Source organism: Vitis riparia, chromosome 14, assembly GCF_004353265.1.
Source record: "Vitis riparia cultivar Riparia Gloire de Montpellier isolate 1030 chromosome 14, EGFV_Vit.rip_1.0, whole genome shotgun sequence".
Classification (NCBI taxonomy): domain Eukaryota; kingdom Viridiplantae; phylum Streptophyta; class Magnoliopsida; order Vitales; family Vitaceae; genus Vitis; species Vitis riparia.
Genome location: NC_048444.1, coordinates 425180 through 447456, shown reverse-complemented (window position 1 = coordinate 447456; position 22277 = coordinate 425180). Strand labels below are relative to the sequence as shown.

At 36.8% G+C, this 22277-nt stretch overlaps 1 protein-coding gene across 4 annotated transcripts in view; it reads left to right on the top strand.

Moving 5' to 3' along the window:
* The first annotated feature begins 5663 nt into the window (after positions 1-5663).
* Positions 5664-22277, top strand: part of LOC117930297 (CSC1-like protein HYP1) — a 32891-nt gene continuing 16277 nt past the window's right edge. For 3 of the 4 annotated variants that reach the window (XM_034850880.1, XM_034850881.1, XM_034850877.1), the window contains exons 1-3: positions 5664-5765; positions 8379-8725; positions 10142-10294. In XM_034850880.1, coding sequence (XP_034706771.1) covers positions 8445-8725; positions 10142-10294 — 434 coding nt within the window. In that variant the 5' untranslated portion in view covers positions 5664-5765; positions 8379-8444. Of the gene's footprint in view, positions 5766-7187; positions 7736-8378; positions 8726-10141; positions 10295-22277 lie in introns of those variants that run through there. The other variant, XM_034850879.1, reaches the window with a different exon arrangement.

Below are 22277 nucleotides of genomic sequence, written 5' to 3'. Positions count from 1 at the left end.
TATAAATTTATTTATGTCTCTTAGTTTCCGTTTATTATCTCATTTGTCTTAATTGATTATTTGAGCATACATACCTTACATCACTTGCATTATACATGACTTAGGTGTATTAAGAGTTGTATAGAAGATTCAAATCATGGGTTCCTTATAGAGTAATGAATAGTCCATAGTCAATTCATGGATTTGGGCAATCCATTTGAGACTATAGTGTACTATCTCTTAATTAATGGGATGACATATCTTAATCGTTAAGATGGTTTTCCCACGGTGAGTGTATTAGTGTATGTGATGCACACTGAATATGACCTATAGTGAATCATGACGTATCGATTGTCATGATTCATTAAGTTACCATACCAAATGGATTCTCAACCTTGAAAAGATATTAAACATGTGCTAAAATCAATAGGAGACTTTGGCCTATGGGTGAGACCTTAAAGTGGTCACATATTCTTATGGATTGGGTCACTATTGATGGAGGTTAATGACAATGAGTATTCTCAATAAATGCATGGAATTGAGATAGTGCGTTCTGTTGAGTGATCTAAAGGATATGTGATCTAGAAGAATAAGGTAATAACATTTTTTTAGTGGAAATTTGACATATGCTCATTGGAGCTAGAAATATATGTCAATTAATCACATAATAATTGATATTTGTAACTCAAGGATTAGAAAGGTAATCTTGCTGAATGATAGCACTATCTGGTTAGATTATGAACACCAGTTCATAGAGAGTTTGTATGCAATGGATAATAGATCACAGACCTGAGTTTCGTCTCATTGTTATTTACATAGGGTATTGGAGAATAGTTAATTCTCTTTAATAAAATGTTGAATCAACTTTAGAATTGGATTATGAGGGAGCCAATACTCCTATGGGTCTCAATAGTTCCCGCTTTGAGCTCATATATCACGATGACACAATTTATGAGGGTTGAATTAACTCTAAGTTCACTCTTATGCATAAGGACATTTTAGTAATTATGTAATATTGTACAAGAGATAGTGAATAAGTTATCTAAATTAGGCTAATTGATTAATTAGATAACCCTATGTGGTTAATTAATCAATTAGGACCTATTTTGGGCTAAAGTAAATGACCCAAATTTGGTGGGATCAAGTCACTTAAACTCAGTAATGGATCCTTATAAATATCCCCTTAGGGGTTAGAGTTTCTATTACTTTTGGTGTGAGAGTTGTTTTCCACCTTTAGAGAGAGAGAGAGAGAACCTAGGATTCCTTTCTTCAAAAGGCCACACTTTGAAGTGTTAAGATCGTGATTCGGGTCATCTGACTAAAAATCTTAGGTGTACGAGACTCCCGCAAGTCTTTAGGCTTTCTCTTCACTGCATGGAATCGATTTGAGAATGTCCAAATCAAAAGTAAAGTTTTCTAATACCTTTAGTCTAGATCCTAAAATGTTAAAAATGTTATTTTTCGCTTACCTTACGTAGGATCTAAAGACCTAGGGTATTTAACATGTACTTATTCGATCTAGGGTATGAGAATGAAGAAATTCAAGGTTCCTAGCAACAAACCATAAGATACATAATGTTTCCAACTACATTAGCATATGGAATATGTGATATGTGCTCTCATTCTTCCTTGATCTGTAGTGATAAAACACTTGCAAATTTGAAGTGAGCTATTAGTAGAGTACTCATTGATTTTGACCTTGCATTCCAAAGCGTTCCAATACTTTCTCATTTTTTATTTTTTTTATGTAATAAGTATAATTTCCCTATTTTATTGTCTCTATGAATCTCCAAACCTAATGTTTTCTTTGCAACTCCAAGGTTTCTCGTTTCAAACTCTTCCCCAAATTGAATTTGCAACCTATTGATCTCAAACATATTTTTTTAGTCACTTAACATATCATCAAGATATAACAATAAATAAATGAAAGAACCATCAATCAATTCCATGTAATAAACATAGTTGTCACACTCACTCCTATGATAACCATTGCTAATCATAAAAGTATCATCACCGAGGAGATTGCTTTAAACTATAAAAAGGTTTATTCAATAAACAAACATGATATTTCTTTTTAGAATTGATGAATCCCTCATATAGATGCATATGAATTTGTTTTTAAACCCCTTGAAAACCTAATAATTGAGTTTTTATAGTTTTGACATAAAAACCCACATGTGACGTGTTTCTATTAGCCACTTATTTTCTAAATAATTACCCAAAAATTACTATATATATATATATATATATATATATATATATATATATATATATAATCTTGATTTTCAGTTATATGAGGCCTACTTAGGATGGATAAAGTACCCAAAACACAATTCCTAAGGTGAAAGAAGTGAAATCTCGAAGTAGAAGTGTGTGATTTTGAAACTAAGGTGATTTCAAAATGGATTTTGAAACTAGGGTGATTTCGAAATTGGAGTGTTTTCAAAATGGATTTCTATATCATAAAATGACTCTTCAATTCTATCCAGTTGTTTTCAAATAATCATAACTCCTTCATTTTAGCTTTGATTTGCATACTATTTGAAACGTTAGACTCCTAACTTCTCGAGCTTTGAAATGATATATAATTTACTCAAAATTAACCTTTAAAAATCCTTCAAAAATTATGTCAAAGTCAAGGTATATGATGTTGCCAAGTTTGAATTCCAATTCTCATGTTGAACATTGAGCTATGGCCTCCAATATTTTTTCTCATGTTTGTTGTCCTCTATATCTCTTTATAATATTCATTTCTTACCTCTAATGCTATCCATGGCTCCATTTGCATTTATTGCACCTTTTATCATGCTTGAGAACTCTTGAAAGTCCTTGTAAACACGTTAAGCTCCTTCACTATCATGGATAAAAAATGTTCTTGTAGCTTGCATCATTTTCATCTCTTAAACCTAAGTTTTAGCTCAAGATATATGTTAGACTCATCACCATGGTTTTGATGACAATTTGAGTTAAGTGTAATGAGTTAAACATTTTTATCACATAATTTGATTTCTAATTGTGTCATTAGAACACAATTTGTGGCTCTAATCAATCACTAGAATTAGAAGTTTTCTCATTTTCTTTTCTTTTACGATCTAGACAATTTCTCACAAGTACCCTTCTTTGTTGCAATTGAAAAACTTTCACTTGAGCTTTCTTTTCTAGTCTCGGACACCCTTATCTTCAACTCCTTGGAGTTCAAGGCTGTTCTATATCCTTTATGGAGAGAGCATCTCTACCATAGATCATGGTATACATGAAGTACTCATAAGATTTGGTAGAAAATACATCAAAATTATAACTTTGTCCTTATCATCAATTTTGTTTTCAATATTCCTCAAATCCATGACAATTTATTGAACTCATCAATGTACTCTTTAAGGGGTATATCTTCTTTCATTTGGAAAATGAATAATTGTTTTTTCAAATACAAGTGAATTGTAAGAAACTTCATCATATATAAACTTTCCACCTTCAACCATAACTTGACAATCATATCATTTTCTACAACCTCATAAAGTACCTCATTACCTAAGCATGATAAAATAGTACTATGTGTTTTCTCCATAAGTTCATCATTCTTTTCATCAGACAATGTTATTGATGGAGCCTCTCTACTTTTTAGTGTTTTTGACAACCGCTGTTAAGCTAATAAGCATGCATCTTAACGAGCTATAAACTAAAATTGTTTATGTCATTGAACTTCTTAACCTCAAACTTTGTCGCCATTTCAGGTCTAATAACCTGTGCTCTAATACTAATTTGTTATGAAAAACTATGAGAAAGAATTATAATATGAAGAAGAAAATAGGAACATGAAAATAGAAAACACATAAAACATACAACAATTTACATTGTTCGACCTAAAGCTTACATTCACGGGTGAAAATGAACAAAAACTTCCACTATTATTAAAAGATATTGCAATCTTAGAACTCTTAAATCCCAAAGTCCCAATTACACAAAAAAAAAAAAAAAAACTTAATTTTTAGTCAAAATCTCTTCTTATATATTTTCCTAATTACATAGGAAGATTGCATATCAGAAACTAATTGTATAATTATCAAAGATACCTATTCCTACAAAAAAGATCTCATAACAAGATATTTCCTTTATGATAATAAGAAACTCTTTTACAAAAATATATATTATTTGGAAACTATCCACGATGTTCTAATTGACTCAAAAATAAAATATGAGACACTTTCCAACACTTATCATAAAAATTGATATTTTAACTCACACACAAAATGATTGAAGTTTAATGGAACTTTCATAATACCAAAATTATTTCTTTAAAATCATATCTTCAACTTTAGCTTCAATATTTAGTTAAAGCTAAAATAAGAAACTATCCACACAAGGCTATAAAGCTCTTATTGGATTTGAAAAATAAGCATTTAGCTTTTAAGATCTATTAAAACAATGGTTGGACTATGTATGAAATGTTACATTATTGAAAAGGTACACTAATAAGGATGTGTCACATTTTAGACTCATTACTTTGTACGTTATATATAGTTTTATTACTTCATACATTGGTCTCATTATTATGTACTTAATATCATTATTTTGTATTTTGATCTTATATGTTTATACCTTGATTCTATATATTTATATTCTCATTTAATGGTCTAAATTTTACTATATACTTGAATGGTTTAGATAAAAAATTTGGTATGATAGTAAATTGGTACCATAGGTTTTGTTTTTCATTTTTTGTTTTCTTAAGAAAACAAATAAGCCATTATCTTATGATAATTAAAACATGCCCTTTGGCCACATTTTGCATATGCTATTGCTATTGAGATTAAAATTAAAGTTAGAACCGCAATTTAAAGGATGATCATTAAAACAATATTAAACACAAACAACTTCTAATATAAACTAAAAAAATGCTTTTTCGATAAGCAACATTATCTTTAACGAAATTTGCAAAAATTTCAAACTATATCTTATTTTTCACTTATTTTTTCCGAATAAGACACCATTATGATTAAATAACGACAAAATACATTTTTATAATATTTTAAGCAAAACTTAATGTCGAAGAGAAATATAATATTATGATTTTTTTAATTAATTTTTGAAAATAAAATCCGAAATGACACCTATAATCTTATTGAATCAATCCTAATATAATAAAATATTAACTCTATGTTAAACGACTTCCTATGTAAGCTAAGAAGCAAACTTCTATGAGAAGTTTTCTTTATAATACATTATTTTTTTATAATTAAAATATCTTTTAGTAAAATTATTTGCGTAAGCTCTTACATCACATTTGAGCTTTTAGCAATTGAAAATTCTTTTTTATATTTAATAGAAACTTTTGTATTTATTTGATTAATTTTATTAAAGAAGATTAAATTTTAGGAAATAACTTAATATGAAGTCAAAAAAATATTATTAATATTGTTTTTCATAGATATTTCATTTTTGCTTCAACATTAAGTTATTGGACACGAAACTATTTTATTAGAAATTTATGATTTTGATTTTGACTTCAATTTTGACTTCTTTTGAGGGAAAAAAAAAAAAACAAACAACAAAAAGGCCTATGAGAAGCTTTTACGCGGATAACGGGATAAGAGGGTGGGCCAATGGGGCTTAAGGCTGAAGCTTCACTGAGGTGGACCCCACTTCTTGAGGGCAGAATTGGAAATTCAAATGTGAAGTCGGTTACGTTGAGGAAATTTCACACCTGTCCACGGTTCAGCAAAAGCTTGCCACCACTCTCACTCCCACTCCTCATTGCTCTTTCTTTGAATCTTTCCGCTCTTTTCAAGGTTTGATTACTCCTTCACTTTTTTGAATTATTCCATCTTTGATTAGGGTTTATGATTATTCCTCAATCTCTGAAAATTAAATTGAATTAAATAGCTTATGTACGTGTTTTTGTGTGATTTCACGATACTTGTTCGTCTTTTGTTTCAAATTCTGAAATGCGTTTGTTTTAAGCAATCGTCGGAAAACAAGAAACCCAATTGGGAAAATTCCGTACCCATGTAATGAATGCATGGTTCTTTGATTTTAGAGCCTTCTTTGTGTTTGAATGGAGCATTTGCTGTGCATGTTCTGGTGAGCATGTGTCCATGAATGCAAAAATACAAATTGGGATTCGATGAAAATTTGATTGTGAGGATTGGATTTTGCATTTCATTGAATTGGGCACCATGTTCTTGAATTTTTTTGGTTTTGTGTTCTTAATTGTGGTGGGTGTTCAAGTGACAAATTTGGATTCTTCTTATTTTTGTAGGATTAGGTGGGGATTTTTTTTATGGGTTGGGTGTGATTGTAGGCAAGGGGGTGGACCCATGTGGTTGCGGGCAAGGTGTGGTTGGGGTTCCTTGAGACGGGCCTCGCGTCCATCCTTAATTGTAGGAAGATGTGAATGGTGCATGTGCATACCACTATATCAGACCTACCAAATTAGTTCCAGTTTTCAGGCTAGGTTTAGGTATGAATGTTAGGTAGGAGGTTAAGATATCTTTGCCTTTTTAAACATGTTCAAGGATTAGCCGTTGTCAGAGTTAGGTCCTGCTAAGGGACACCTGGTGCCAGGTGGGGGCCAGTTGAACACAATCTAAATCTTCACCTTTTTATACAATGTTGCCACTCTTATGGTTTGGGGATTGGTTGTTCAAACTACAAAATATAGTCAAGATATTTTGGTTGCAGTGGAATTCCAATTGTTGTGCTTGGTACTGCACCTGTTTTTCTACCTGGTACCTACTTCGGGTAGTGTTGGATGTGGGTTTCAGAAATATGAGTTGGAGCAGTACTACATGCAAACTGTTGGTCTTTGTTATCCCTAGAAAGAATGAAATACAACAATGTTTGAGGTAGGGTTGGAATAAGTTTTGGGTGTTGTGGATCATCATATTCTTAGCTGCATTAAATGAGCACTTCAAGATGTGTGAGTGTGTATATTGGAGGCTTTATCCTGGTGAAGAGCATTTTCACGCCTTTTCTTTACCAATGTTTTGAAAGGCTGAAGGTGCTCTCGAGAAGTTTTACCCAAATGAGATGGGGCATAGGCCTTGGGCTAAACGAGGAGTAGGCCTCAACTTAAAGACAAAAAATAATAATAATAAGAAGAAGAAAAATCTCAAAAAAAAAAAAAAAAAAAATACTATTAAAATCATATGAAAATAAAATAATAAAAAGCCACAAAATAATTTCAACAATTTCTAATCTAGTTCTCGTTTCTCTCTCCCACAATCTAATTGTTTCTCATGGCTCTATTAAATAGTCTGTAACACTACTATCACTATCGCTAGTAAGATCCTTCTAGGAAATGTCATTATATCGAATTGCTCATCATCCTCCTCATCAATGGTGATGTCCACTCATTTTTCTTCTTCATCTATCAACTTCAATGGTCTTTTTCCCACCTTTATTTATCAATAATAGATAATGATTATGAGCCCAACCATAAAATGCATACCCAAAGTCCACAACAACTGAAAACCTATTGAAATTATTCAATATCGAGGCTTAAACCCCTTATAAAATATGTACCAAAGCTCATGAAGGTCCAAAACCCACTGAATATTTGAGGCTTAAGCCTCAACAACCTCAATTACTTTGTATTGAGGTTATATCCACAAGGCTGATTAACGTAAACCTCAATAACCTTTTAAAACACCACCCTTTACCAGGACGGGTGACCCACTATGGAACTATGCCATTACTGGGTGAGACTGCTCTACTATTGGGAGAGGCTAACATATCCAGAGAGGGCAAAGACCGAATGGTGAGGCTTCTTTTATAATGTGGGTGAGGCTGCTCTGATTCTTTTTTGCTTCTGGCTCCTTATGCTGAGGAAATTCCTATCTGATTGACTTCCTTTCTTTATCTTAGTCCATTTTGGTCTCTCCAAATATGTTGGTTTTGCAATATGAATCACTTCTATGCTGTCAAAAGAACTATCTTACTTGATTAGCACCTGACATGGACATGCACAATAATATATGTGGTACACATACTGTTTACTGCATGCCCAATCATTGTTTCAAACAAAATTAGAGTTGCAAATTCCTGATTTGTTAGAGGTTCCCGGGGCACTTAAAGTGGTGATGAATTCCAATTCTTCTCAACTTTCACCTTAGGAGCATCATCTTTTTTTTTTTTTTAATCACTGAGACTAACCATTAAATAAATCATAGATGAGTGCCAACTGGATTTTTTTGTTCAATGAAATTCTAGGTCTTCCCTTTTCATTAATATTATAAAATTTGAGAGCATGCTTATATTCCATTCTTTTTTTTCCCCAATATTAAGGCTTTCATTAGCATTCCTATCAAACTTCTGTACCTCTAATTAGACTTTGCTTTGTGTGGTTCTTCATTTTGGGAAATTTATCTTGGTTACCCTTGTGTTCTCTTCTGTCATTGCAGTTTAGTTGATGGAATGAAGAGTTGATGTGGTGATTTACTGTCACATTTTGAAGTTCTTTAGCAGGAATGATTCTTTCTGCTCTTTTAACTTCTGTTGGAATCAATCTTGGCCTTTGTTTTTTATTTTTCACTCTATATTCTATACTGAGGAAGCAGCCTGGTAACTTCCATGTCTATGCACCACGCTTGGTTGCTGAAGGAAAATCTCAACGTACAAATCATTTCAACTTAGACAGATTATTACCTTCTGCTGGTTGGGTGACAAGAGCATGGCAGCCCTCTGAAGAAGATCTCTTGTCAACGTCAGGCTTGGATGCTGTGGTTTTTATGCGTATTTTCATCTTCAGGTAACTTTAGATAGTTTCAGCAAAACTAACTTTAAAAATGGCATTTTATTGCGGAGTAGATTGAAATAATTTGCTTAAACCTCTTCACTTCAGCACTCGCAAATACATTTTTGTAGAGGATGGGACTCTTTTTTGTGTCCCTGTGTATGTGGGTGTGTTTTAGGCATATTTGCATATGCTTCTATAATATACAGGTGCATTAAGTACTCTTTTTGCTGAAGGCATCTTTTGAGCAGTAGACTAAAAATAAAAATTACAAGAGAAGAAGCATAAAACAAAAATTGCTTCAAATAAGAGCACAAGTTAAAATTTCAATCAAGGATGAAATATTTAAAGAAAATCATATTGATTTCATAATTATATGAGCATTTTATGAAGAAAAAAGGAAGAGAGAAAGAACTATGTAAAATCAAGGTGAATGGAGTAACTTACATCCATATCAAACAATGAAAAAGGAGTTCCTCTCCTTTTTGTTTCTAGATTATTATTATTATTTTTAACCTGGGAAATTACTGAAAAGAAAGCTGAAAGAAGTTAGTTCAGGTGACAAATTAACAGCAGTGAGTATTCTGCTGTTAATTCAATACCATCCAGTCCTGATGAGCCTTCTTTACGTGACATAATTATCAAAATTGAGTAGTTTAGATTTTTGAATTTTTTTATTCTAATACATGAATTTCGAAGTCATACAACCTGGTTGAAACTTTCAGTACACATTCACAATCGTTTTTCAATAAGTTTAGTAGGATTGCAAATTAGGAAAATGATTCTGGTAACAGTTGAATTGTATGCATTGGACATGAACTTGGAATGGTGATGCATCAACAACATCTCCAGAATGCCTTGGGCATAAGGAGTGGGAGGAGAAAAACAGGGAAAAGGGGGAGGGGGGTTGATGTGGGGGGTGTGTGGGGGTTGGGTTTGGGGTGGGCTTGTGGAATGGGCAATGATGGTGCCAGGGGGTTTGACACACTCTGCTAATGCTTCCATATTACTTGTTGGGTGTGTTTTTTTCAAACTCTGTATGAACTGGTAGCAGATTCAGTAAGATTGTTTTGTTGTGTTAGGTATAACTTCAACCAAAATTATAAGAAAAAGGGAACAAGCCTTTATTTTTTCTTTATAGATATTCTTCCTTTCTATTTTCATTTCCCTTTCCATCATACCGTTTCTTCTTTCCCATTTCCATTTTTCTGTTTCCAGGATAGTACTATGTTTTGTTTTTAAGTTATCTGCTAAAAAATGCCGTACTCCTTTTTTTACTCCATCCAACAGACCAACACCTCCTTCTATGTCCCTGTTACATAATTCATCAGCCATTTATTGGGTGTTTGATTTATAATTGGTCATCTTTGTTTTTTAATCCTTTTTGTCACATATTGTTATCTTCTAATATAAATTGTTTGTAAAATGCAGTTTGAGAGTATTTACCTTTGCTGGAATTATTGGGGTTTTCATTCTTCTTCCAATTAATTATTTGGGGAATCAGCTAAGTATTGATTTTTCTGACTTGCCGAACAAATCCTTGGACTCTTTTAGTATTTCAAATGTCGACAATGGCTCAAACAGGTAATTACTGGCTGGTCATATGATCAGAATTCATCTCTTTATGTTGCAGGTCAACAATTTTGGGGATCGATGAAAGCTAAGTAATAACACAAAATGGATTTAATAATGAAGTTGGAACAGCAATACTTGCTCTTCATGCTGTCATTTCTGATACTTGTTATTTAGCCTTGAGGCATTACCATGTGGTTTTGTTAATGTATACTAACATATCATATTTTCACAAACTAATTGATAACTTTTCTATGTGGTTGTGTGCGCCTTTTTTTTCCCTGTCCTTATTTTTTAACTCCATGTGCTTGATAACATTTCTAACTTAATGGATAGAGGAAAGTAATAGACCTTAAAGAGTACAATATGTGAGTAAGAATTTTTATGTTACCTTTAGTATAAGCAATGGAGTTTGGATATGATAGTATCACATCAACAGCGCCCGAGATGACATGCATGTACATTCAACAATGGACAAGTAGCCAATGGTTTTCTAGTTGAAACTCGAACCTGAGGGTGATGTACAACCTATAAAAAGTTCATGAACTAATTTTAATGGGTTGTGTTACTTTTATGTGGAGGGACACTCCTTGACCATTACAACAATGGTAAGACTTTTTAGCAATCCTTTGCCTCTTTTGACATTGTCTATTTTGAGTCTAAGTTTATAAATCTAGAGAGCAAGGATGGCATCCTTTATACGGATTTGAGTTGGTACATATTCCTTCCTAGTGAGAACTTTGAGTATGAATTCTTGAGCCCATTTTTTTCTTCTTTTTGATAGTCAAAGAAAGAACACATTAAAAACACCTAATAAGAGGTCTTGAAAAGGTATACCCATTGTATACAAGGGCGTTAAAAGGCTAAATGATGCTATGAGGAAACAAAAAAATCACCTCCCTTGCCTCACTTAGAGCTCAATCAATTGATGAAATCCAACATGGACAAATAACCTTTTTTTTATTTTATATATCAGGAACAAAGATATAATGTATATTAATAAAAAGAGCAAGAGAAAGATAAAGGATCTTCCCTACAAAATACAAGAATCTAATTAGAATATGACTTAAGCTCTATACAAAAATTAGTCCAATTATGGCTATATATCAAAACCAAACAGTGCTTTTCTCATTATTGTCCACCCATTTTGAATTACAAACCAAATGTCAATTAAGTTAATAACATTGAGAAAAGTGCCTTTAAATGCAATAGTACAAGAAGCAGATAATGAGGAATAGAAGTGAAGTAGACCCCACAATGTCTCTACCATTCTCCACTTTTCCTCAAAGATCCTAGCATTTCTCTCTCACTACACGATCCAAGGTGGAATGGGGCAAGACATTTTCCAAATGGTCTTGATTCTAATGGAATTCCCCAATCCTTTAAAAGAGATGGTCATCATGTTGTATATGTTCCTCGGTGGAATCCAATCTATCTTGGTTAGATTGAATAACTTGTGTCATAATCCTAAAGTTATCAAAGCAATGTAGAAAAAAATGATTAATCGACTCTCCACTTCCACATAAGATGGAACAATTAACGCTAAGGGATTTGTAAGGTCTTCTCAACTGTTGCATGTCATTGGTATTCACCTACAAATCTGGCTAGAAACAAAGGACATAGAATTGATAAATTGGACAAGGCTGAAAAGAAAGATCTTATTGAGAATAACTTGAAGAGGAAAGAGACTAAGCGCTTGTATCTAGGACAAAAGGAGACAAGTACACTAGGGTGAGTGAAAACATAAGTCTTTCAAAGGCTCTCAATTTCCAAATCTGTGAGGTTGGGATGAAAGTTCATGTTCTAAGACAAAGAAGAAGAAGAAGAGTTGCCAAAAATCATTGAGATGGTGAGATTTTTTAAAGTAATAACTCTATAAAGATTTGGAAATTTATAACATAAAGGTTGATTTCCCCACCACAAATCTTCCCAAAAGTAAATTTTTTCCTCTTCACCCACCGTAAAATGGACATGTGGAGAAAAATCCTGGAAAACTTGTGCAATGGCCTTCTAAGGATACTGATGTGACCATCTGACCAAAATGTTGGCATCCCATCCATTAGGATGTGTCCCATAAATACTCAAAATAACCTAATGCCAAACGTTAGAACTTTTCTATGGGAACCTCCATTGCTACTTCCCTAATAGAGCATGATTCCACAAAATAGTCTTCTTGAAACCCCAAACCTCCGTACTCCTTTGGTCTACACATCATGTTCCAACTAATTGGATAATTTTTTTTACCCTCTCTAATCTCTGACCAAAGAAAATCTCTTTGCAATTTCTCAATCTTTGAAGCTACTGATGTTAGAATCTTGAAAAGAGGTAAGAAATAGTAAAGAATGTGAGACAAGTAAGAATGAATTAAAGTTATTCTTGCCCTAAAGACAAAAAGACTTTTTTCCACCCATCAATCTTCTTGAGACTATCAACCATTAAATCCTTTGTTTGCCAACCAAATCCCATCCTAAAAGAAGACCCATGTAAGATAAGGGCTAGTTTGAAACTTTACAATCAAGCGTTGAAGCCAAACTAGAGACCTAATCTTGACTTGTATCGATACCAAAGATGATGCTCTTATCTAAATTAATCTTTACCCAAATACCAATAGGATTAACTTGAGGTTTTGCAGGTTTTCCATAGAGGCTCTAGAAAAAAAAAATGGTGTCATTTTCAAATTGTAAAAGAAATAATCTAGTTTTATGCTTACCTTCTATAAAGCCCTCTAGTAAGCCACTATCCATTGCTTTAAGCACCATCCTACTTAAAACATCAATTGCAATGGTCAAAAGGAAAAGGGAAAAATGATCTCCTTGTCTTAAACCTCTGGTTGCCTTAACCCATTCTTTGGCATTTCCATTTATTAGAATTGCAAAACTTGCGAATGACAAACAACCTCTTATCCAAGACATCCATTTTATCCTAATCCATTTTCTCTTTAGTACGTGATTTAAAAAATGCTAGTCCATATGATCATAGGCCTTTTCAAAATCTATTTTAAAGACTACTCCTTCATTTCCTAAATGTTTTTTCTCATCCACCATTTTATTGGAAATTAGAACATCTAAAATTTGTTTCCCCTCAACAAAGACTCCTTGGGATTTGTACATTGTTTCATGGAGAACTCTTAAGATGCGCCTTGATGAAACTTTTGCTATGATTTTATAAAGACTTGTGACTAGGCTGATAGGTCTGAAATACAAGATTTTGTTGGTTTGACTCTTTGGCATAACAACAATGAAAGTAGCATTGGTACTTTGATTGATTATCCCGTTATTATAGAACTCCAAAAACACCCTCATAAGATCTTCCTTTATCTCATCCCAACACTTTTGATACGCTGCAATGGTGAAATCATCCAACCCAAGTATTTTTCTTTATTTAATTGAAAAAGGGTAAAGTGCACCTATCCTTCTAAGAAGGGACATTCGATCCAACTAAACAACACTCTTTCCTGATTTGGGTGACCAATCCAAACCTTCTACCCTCTAAGAGCCACCTGGGGTCTTGGAGTATAGCTTTCTAAAAAAATACACAATCTCCTTTAAAATGTTTCCAATGTTTCTTGGAGTCAATCATTTTTCAAACACTAAAGATTTTATGAATTTCCTATTTCGCCTACCATTGGCTACTCTATGGAAATATTTAGAATTGCAATCTTCTTTTATCAATTTAACCATATCTTTTTTACTCCAATGAACCTTTTCTTTCAACAATAACTCCTCCAATGAACCTTTTCCTTTAGGCCCTCAAAGCTGAAATTTCAGGGGTTTGTTCATTTCTGCTCACTTATATCAATCTTGACAATGTTTGAAAAAATGTTTTTCTTTTTCTCTTTTAAAAGACACCTTATTCAAGTCTTTCAATTTAGATTTGACTAATTGTAGCTTCTTCATAAATTTAAAACCTTCCCAACCTTCAACTTGACCCTCACACCACCATGAACTAAATCTTTCCTTGAAATCTGGGTAAAGTAACTGCATATTCTCAAACCTAAAAAATGTAAGACTCCGTTTAAAAGGATTAGTATCTAGGACGATGGGGCAATGATCAAAAGTTAGTCTAGGAAGCATTTCTTGGAGACTTTGAGGGAAACTTTGCTCCCACTTATTTGAGTAAAGGAATCTATCCGGCCTTTTGCAAATGGGAGCTTTTTACATGTTTGACCAAGTGAAAGAAGCATTTCTAAGTGGAGGGCCAATTAATTCACTTTCTCTTATAAACTCATCAAAACCTCTCATGCTAAGGGTTAACCTAGAGCCACCTAACTAACCTAGAGCCACCTAACTTTTTCAAAATTCTTCTTATGACATTGAAAACCCCTCCACCCAACACAACAATTCAAAAAAGTTAGACCAAAAAGGTCTTGAAGTTCCAACCAAAAATCCTTCCTTGGGTTAGAATTACTAAGACCATAAATTGAGGTGAGCCAAAAAGAACCTTCTTCGAATATACAGATATTGAGAAGTGGAAGTGAATCTGGCATGATGAAGTGCAAAGTTGAAGAGTTTGAAGTGGAAAAAAAGTCTTTTCAGGTAAAGTTTGAAGGATCGAATGGTGGAACTTGGGTATCAGTAACAGAAAGGAGCCGTGGTTTTGTGGTATCAGTAGGATTTGGAAGGGAGGAGATGGATTGGTTAACGGAGCAGTTGAAGAAAGCTGTGGAGTTGGAGAAAACCAGGGGATTTACACGAAAGTTCAGGGGCGAGAATAAGTTTCATTTGATGGAGATTTGCTTCAACAATAGAGGGCGATTCATGAAAATCACAGAGATTGCTACAAGAAGGAAACCTCTTCTTCTTGTCATCCCCGAGGGTGTTAAAGGTAATGGATGGGAAGTCCTTAGGAGGGCGATTCTTTCAGTGCAAGATTATTCAGATCAAGTCGGAGTAGAGTTGAAGAAGACATTTGGCAATACTCAGATGAATAAAAGCATATATAGAGGTGGTCGGTCATACGCAGAGGTGGTTGCAGAGGATGGAAGTAGGAGTGGAGTTCCATTATCAGCTGGAAAATGGGCCAGAGCCGTAATATGTGAATGCAAAGAAAAAGTCCAAGACTGGACTCATGAAGGCAAGGCCATTGCGAGGATGATGGGTGTGAAAGGTATGGTGTCTATAAATCCCATTTCCGCCTTCAAGGGGTGTTTCTTTGTGAGTACAGCAGGAAGAGCAATATGGTTCCAGGAGCAGGAGAGACTTTTAGTGAAAGGAAGGCCTGTTCTCCTAAGAAGATGGGCGCCAAGTGAAAATATGATTATTCCTGGAAAATTCAGACGAGGCTGGTTAGTGTTGAAAGGTCTTCCTTTTCATTTGTGGGAGGAAGACCAGCTGAAATTCATCTTGAAGAAGTGGGGAGGGTGACGGAGGTAGCTAGGGAAACCGTGAAGCTGTTGGACTTGACGAAGGTGAAGCTGTGGGTGGAGATGCATCCTAATGTCGTGCTTCCAGCGTTGCTTGAGGTGGAAGACGGGGCCTGGAAACATACAGTGGCAGTTTCAGTCATCGGAGAAGAGGGTGAAGACGACACGGTCAAGTCCGAGACATCCCACTGCAAGTACGAGTGGTTGAAAGAAGAGGGTTGCGTCTCTCAGACGACAAAATTTGCAGAGGGGCTACGAGTTAGCATCAGGGGTAATGAGTGCTACAGTAGGGAGCTTCTTCCTCGGGCACGCTATCGGTGCTCAAGTAAAAGCATGGCGGCCAAAAGGGAGAAAGGAAAGGAAGGGAGCAGATTGGGCTTAGTAGAAGAGAATTTTCTTGGGCCCATAGTGCCTGAGACTTCAATTAAAGCCCATCCAGCAAGGGCCCAAAGAGGGGGAAGGAGTCGTGGGCTGCAAGCTGGCCCAGACGTCCCTCAAGCCCATGACGCAGCGGCATCATCTTCTTCTCTCCAGCGCGTGGGCTCCTCTGCAAAAGCGACCACGCAGCTATGTTCAGGCGATGAGAGGGCCGACGTCGAGGTAATACTTGGAGAGGATGGTCGGGCCGATGAGTTACAGGCCCAGACTTTACCCAACCCTAGCCCGCTTTCAGAAACAGAAGACGATTGTTACGGGCGTCGGACTGTGGGCTATAAGTCAATAGGCCCGTCGGGGTTGGGCCAATTTCTAGGAGGATCGAGGTCCTCTGGCATGAAAGGTAGGCCTCGAGAGGAAGAAAGCGCAGCGAGGAAGGGGAAAGCTCCACTGGTTCAGATGGAAGTCTTCACGCAAGGGGAAAAGACGACGGATTCAAGGAAGACGTGGTCCAAAACCTTCCTTCTAAGCGCGGCTCGCCGTCTTGGACAACGGAGTAGCAGCGAGCCTCTTCCCCTACGGAACGCAGCGCCTCGTCGCGAAGCTCGCAATCTGGGAGTGGACGGCGGGTTGGGATCTCAAGGTATCAGAGACAGTCCCATCTTCCGTTGTCTTCTGCCTAGGAAATGCAACAGCTGGTCAAAGGAAGAGAGCTCGACGTCAAGTGGAGAGATGGACCCGCGAAAATCCCAAATCGAAGACGACAAAGGAGGATTTACGGGCCGAGCGGGGTACGATCCTTGTGGTTCTTCAGTCATGGTATCACCTTCTATTCCAAGAACCAGAGGTAAGGAAATCATTTTGGGAGAAAATTGTGAAATTCCGGGAGTGGAAAACTTGGAGGAAAGTCTACCTTTTTCTTCTCAGCCACCCGAGCCTTATTCTTCTTCTTTCTGTAATCTGGAAAAGACTCTACCGGGTCCCTCTGGTCCTCATCTCCCAAATTCAGAATTTTTTTCCCAGTCTCCTTCGGTAAATCATGGTAAATTTAAAATTTTTCCTGAAATAGGTGATGTTGGCCCTTTAAATTTTGATGGCATCCCTGTCCATGTTGAGGAGGAGAATCAGAGAGCTGTTTTTGACCAGATGTCCGAGAGATCTACCCCTGGGAAGTCTTCTAACCTGATGTTAGGCAGTCCGGGGGTTAATGTGGCATCCCCACCGGAAGACTTTCTTATCGATGGCCTGTCCCCTAGGAAAATGGCTAAAGTGCGAGAGGTTCTATGCTCTCTGGACATTAAGGTGTACTCTAGGAGGAAGAATAGAGGCCCATAGGCGTTTGAATCCAGGTGGATTTGGTTTGGAGGGTTAGGGCCTGAGTGTTTTTCCATGAAAATCATCAGTTGGAATGTTAGGGGTTTGGGTTCGAGGATTAAGCGTAGGGTGATTAAAGATTTCCTTAGGTCAGAGAATCCGGATGTTGTGATGATTCAGGAAACAAAAAAGGAGAAGTGTGACAGAAGGCTAGTGGGCAGTGTCTGGACGGTCAGAAATAAGGATTGGGTTATTCTCCCAGCGTGTGGGGCATCAGGAGGGATTTTGTTCATTTGGGACTCAAAAAAGTTGTGCAAGGAGGAAGTGGTATTAGGCTCTTTCTCAATATCGGTCAAGTTTGCCTTGGAGGGCTGTGGATCTCTTTGGATTTCTGCAGTTTATGATCCAAATAGTCCCTCACTTAGGAAGGATTTTTGGGTGGAACTTCATGACATTTATGGTCTAACTTTTCCGTCGTGGTGTGTGGGCGGTGATTTTAATGTCATAAGGAGAAGTACAGAAAAATTGGGGGGCTCTAGACTAACTTCAAGCATGAGGGACTTTGATAGTTTTATTAGAGAATGTGAAATGCTTGATCCACCTCTTCGGAACGCATCATTCACTTGGTCAAATATGCAAGAGTCTCCCGTGTGTAAGAGATTAGACCGTTTTCTTTACTCAAACGAGTGGGGGCAGCTCTTTCCCCAAGGCATTCAAGAAACCCTTATCAGAAGGACCTCGGATCATTGGCCAATTGCTTTGGATACCAACCCGTTCATGTGGGGCCCAACACCTTTTAGATTTGAGAACATGTGGTTGCAACATCCTAGTTTCAAGGAGAATTTTAGAATCTGGTGGAGGGGTTTTCAAGGAAACGGTTGGGAAGGCCACAAGTTCATGAGGAGATTACAATTTGTTAAAGCCAAATTGAAGGAATGGAATAAGAATTCTTTTGGAGAGCTTAATGAAAAGAAAAAAGTATCCTCAAGGATTTAGCTATCTTTGACGCCATTGAGCAGGATGGGGGTCTCACCTCTGAATTGTTAGATCAAAGAGTCTTAAGAAAAGGGGAGCTAGAGGAATTAATTTTGAGGGAGGAAATCCATTGGAGACAAAAAGCTAGGGTGAAATGGGTTAAGGAAGGGGATTGCAACTCTAAGTTTTTTCATAAAGTGGCTAATGGCAGGCGAAATAGGAAATATATCAAGACTTTGGAAAATGAAAGGGGCTTAGTGTTGAATAATGCCGAGAGAATCACAGAGGAGATCTTACTTTACTTTGAAAATCTCTATGCGAGTCCTATAGGAGAGTCTTGGAGTATTGAAGGATTAGATTGGTCCCCTATTTCGGAAGAGAGCGCGATAAGGTTGGATGCCCCTTTCACTGAAGAAGAGATTTCTAAAGCCATTTTTCAGATGGATAGGGACAAGGCTCCGGGGCCCGATGGCTTTACTATTGCAGTATTCCAAGACTGTTGGGATGTGATTAAGGAGGATTTAGTGAGAGTGTTTGCAGAATTTCATAGGAGCGGAGTTATCAATCAAAGCACTAATGCCTCTTTCATTGTTCTTTTGCCCAAAAGAGTACGACAAAGAAAATCTCAGATTTTAGACCCATTAGTTTGATCACTAGTCTCTATAAGATAATAGCCAAAGTGCTCTCAGGGCGTCTTAGAGGGGTTTTACATGAAACCATCCATTCTACTCAAGGCGCTTTTGTTCAAGGGAGACAAATAATGGATGCGGTTCTCATAGCAAATGAGATAGTAGATGAGAGAAGACGATCAGGGGAGGAAGGTGTTGTCTTTAAAATTGACTTTGAAAAGGCTTACGATCACGTAAGGTGGGATTTTTTTAGATCAAGTGTTGGAGAAGAAGGGGTTCAGTCCTAAATGGAGAAAATGGATGAATGGATGTTTGTCATCGGTTTCTTATGCAGTATTGGTGAATGGTAGCGCTAAAGGTTGGGTTAAGGCATCGAGAGGATTAAGACAAGGCGACCCTTTATCCCCCTTTTTGTTTACTTTAGTAGCAGATGCATTGAGTAGGATGCTTTTGAGAGCAGAGGAGAGAAATATGTTGGAGGGTTTCAGGGTGGGTAGAAACAGAACTAGGGTTTCTCATTTGCAATTTGCCGATGACACCATCTTTTTTTCTAACACTAGGGAGGAAGACTTGCAGACTCTCAAGAGTCTTTTGTTAGCTTTTGGGCATATTTCTGGGCTTAAGGTCAATCTAGACAAGAGTAATATTTATGGTATCAATTTGGATCAAGCTCATATTTCAAGATTGGCTGAGACACTTGAATGCAAGGCTTCAGGCTGGCCTATACTCTATCTGGGTCTTCCTTTGGGAAGGAACCCAGGGCAGGGGGATTTTGGGATCCTGTGATTGAGAGAATTTCAAGAAGATTAGATGGATGGCAAAAGGCATACCTATCATTCGGAGGGAGGATAACTCTCATCCAATCTTGCCTTACCCATATGCCCTGTTACTTTCTGTCTTTATTTAAGTTACCTGCTTCAGTCGCTGCAAAAATCGAGAGGTTGCAGAGGGATTTTTTATGGTCAGGGATTGGGGAAGGCAAAAGGGATCATTTAGTAAGGTGGGATGTCGTGTGTAAACCGAAGGAAATAGGGGGTTTGGGTTTTGGGAATATTTCTATGAGGAATCTCGCTCTTTTAGGGAAATGGCTGTGGAGGTACCCTAGAGAAGGTTCAGCTCTATGGCATTAGGTCATACTTAGCATTTATGGTTCACACTCCAATGGTTGGGATGCTAACACATTAGTCAGATGGTCACATCGCTGTCCTTGGAAGGCTATTACTCAAGTCTTTCAGGAGTTTTCCTCGTTTACTCGGTTTGTGGTAGGAAATGGGGAAAGAATTCGGTTTTGGGAAGATTTGTGGTGGGGGGACCAACCTTTGGGTTCTCAATATCCAAGTCTATTTAGAGTAGTCTTGGATAAAAACATACCTATTTCTTCAGTTCTCGGTCCTACTCGTCCTTTCTCTTGGAATTTAAATTTCCGTCGTAACCTGTCAGATTCTGAGATAGAGGACTTAGAAGGCCTCATGCGATCTCTCGATGGATTGCATTTATCTCCTTTGGTTCCAGATGCCAGATTTTGACCCTTATCTTCTTCAGGGCTTTTTTCAGTTAAATCTTTCTTTCTAGCTTTATCCCAATTTTCTGGATCTCCTCAGGTTTTTCCTTCTAAGTTCGTTTGGAATTCTCTCAAGTTCCTTTCAAAGTGCAGTCCTTCATCTGGTTAGTGGCACACAAGAAGGTGAATACTAATGACATGCTACAAGTGAGAAGACCCTACAAAGCCTTAGTCCGGATATTTGTATTCTGTGCATGAAGCATGGGGAATCAGCTGATCATATTTTTCTTCATTGCTCCTTGACGATTGGGTTGTGGCACAGGCTATTTCAGTTAGCTAAGATGGATTGGGTCCCCCCGAGGAGCATCCTTGACATGATGCACATCAAATTTAATGGATTTGGTTCGTCTAAGAGGGGGATAGCCTTGTGGCAAGCGGCAAGCACCGCTCTTATTCGGATTGTGTGGTGGGAAAGAAATGCGAGGATTTTTGAGGATAAAGCAAGGAATTCAGAGTATCTTTGGGACTCTATTGTTTTCCTTGCTTCTCTTTGGGCTTATTGTTCCAAGGTTTTTAAGGGGACCCCCCTTAATGTGATACAACTTGATTGGATAGCAGTGTGTACTCCTTAGGGAGAGGAATTTTTAGAGTGTTTGCTTGTGTTTCAGTGTATTTTTCTTTAGTTTAGCTTTCTTTGGCAGGAGGATTCCTCATCCTTCTTTTGTACTTATTTTATCTATCAATAAATATTTGTGTCGTTTCCAATCAAAAAAAAAAAAAAAAAAAAAGAACCTTCTTCAATTGACCTAACTTAATTGTTACCGTTAAAGACCCTAACACCAACACCATCTTTGAACAACTAAATTTGTTTGAGTCCCATATTATCATGACATCCTCGGATGACCCACTTGCCGGAAGAAACACCGACTCCTTATTTCTAACTTTCCACACACTGCCCATGAACCTCCTATCATAAGTCTCCCTCTTTGTTTCCTACAACATCATACAAGACAGAACATCCTTAACTATCCTTCAGAAGTGGGTGTAGACCGATTGGGAAGAGAAACTGAATTAACAGGAAGAGGATGCAAATCAGAAGTCCCATCTAGAATTTGGCCTACCACACAAGTTTTAGGGTTAGAAGGGAAAACCAAGACCAGATACCTATAGAGAGGAAACCTTCTTCCTTCCTTAACCCCTCCAGTGCCTACCTGAATCGTCTCTGTGTTGGGAAAGCATTCCCTTTGCTTGAGCATGGCTGAACCTTGATCCATTAATGGTCTTGCTTCATTTGAAAGACCAATCAAACCCTTTCTTATGGACCTTTCAGCCTTCGCTACCGAACCTCTCTTCAAAATAGGGTCCCCGCTAAAGTCCGCTTCTCTACTTTCCACGAAGACTCATCCTCTCTTGAGTCATTTCGAAGCTTCAGATCATTAATTTTTCCAATGAACGAACCTTTAAAAGGAAGAGGCAAACTGCTTGCATGAAGGCTCTAGAGTTGTGATGCTTGGTTCTCCAGAGAAGTGAAAATTGAGCTCTAGATCTTTGGATTTCTTTCTTTTAATTAGGTTGGTCTTCTTTTTACTAAGAGAAAATCAACCTAGTCCTCCAAGTTATTTTGGCCCAACTCATGACTTGGTCTTCCTTCAAGCAATTGGAGTTGTTTCTCTCCTAATAAAACCTACTTACTACACCAGCCCATTTAATTAAAAAGCCTGCTAAATTGCAAAGGAAAGTCCCAATCCTTTTCATAGCCGTTAATGGATTTGAATTTTGAAAATTGGTTGGTGTGGCATGGATTGTAGTTGTTCTCCACTTTCTCCCAACGACCCCCAT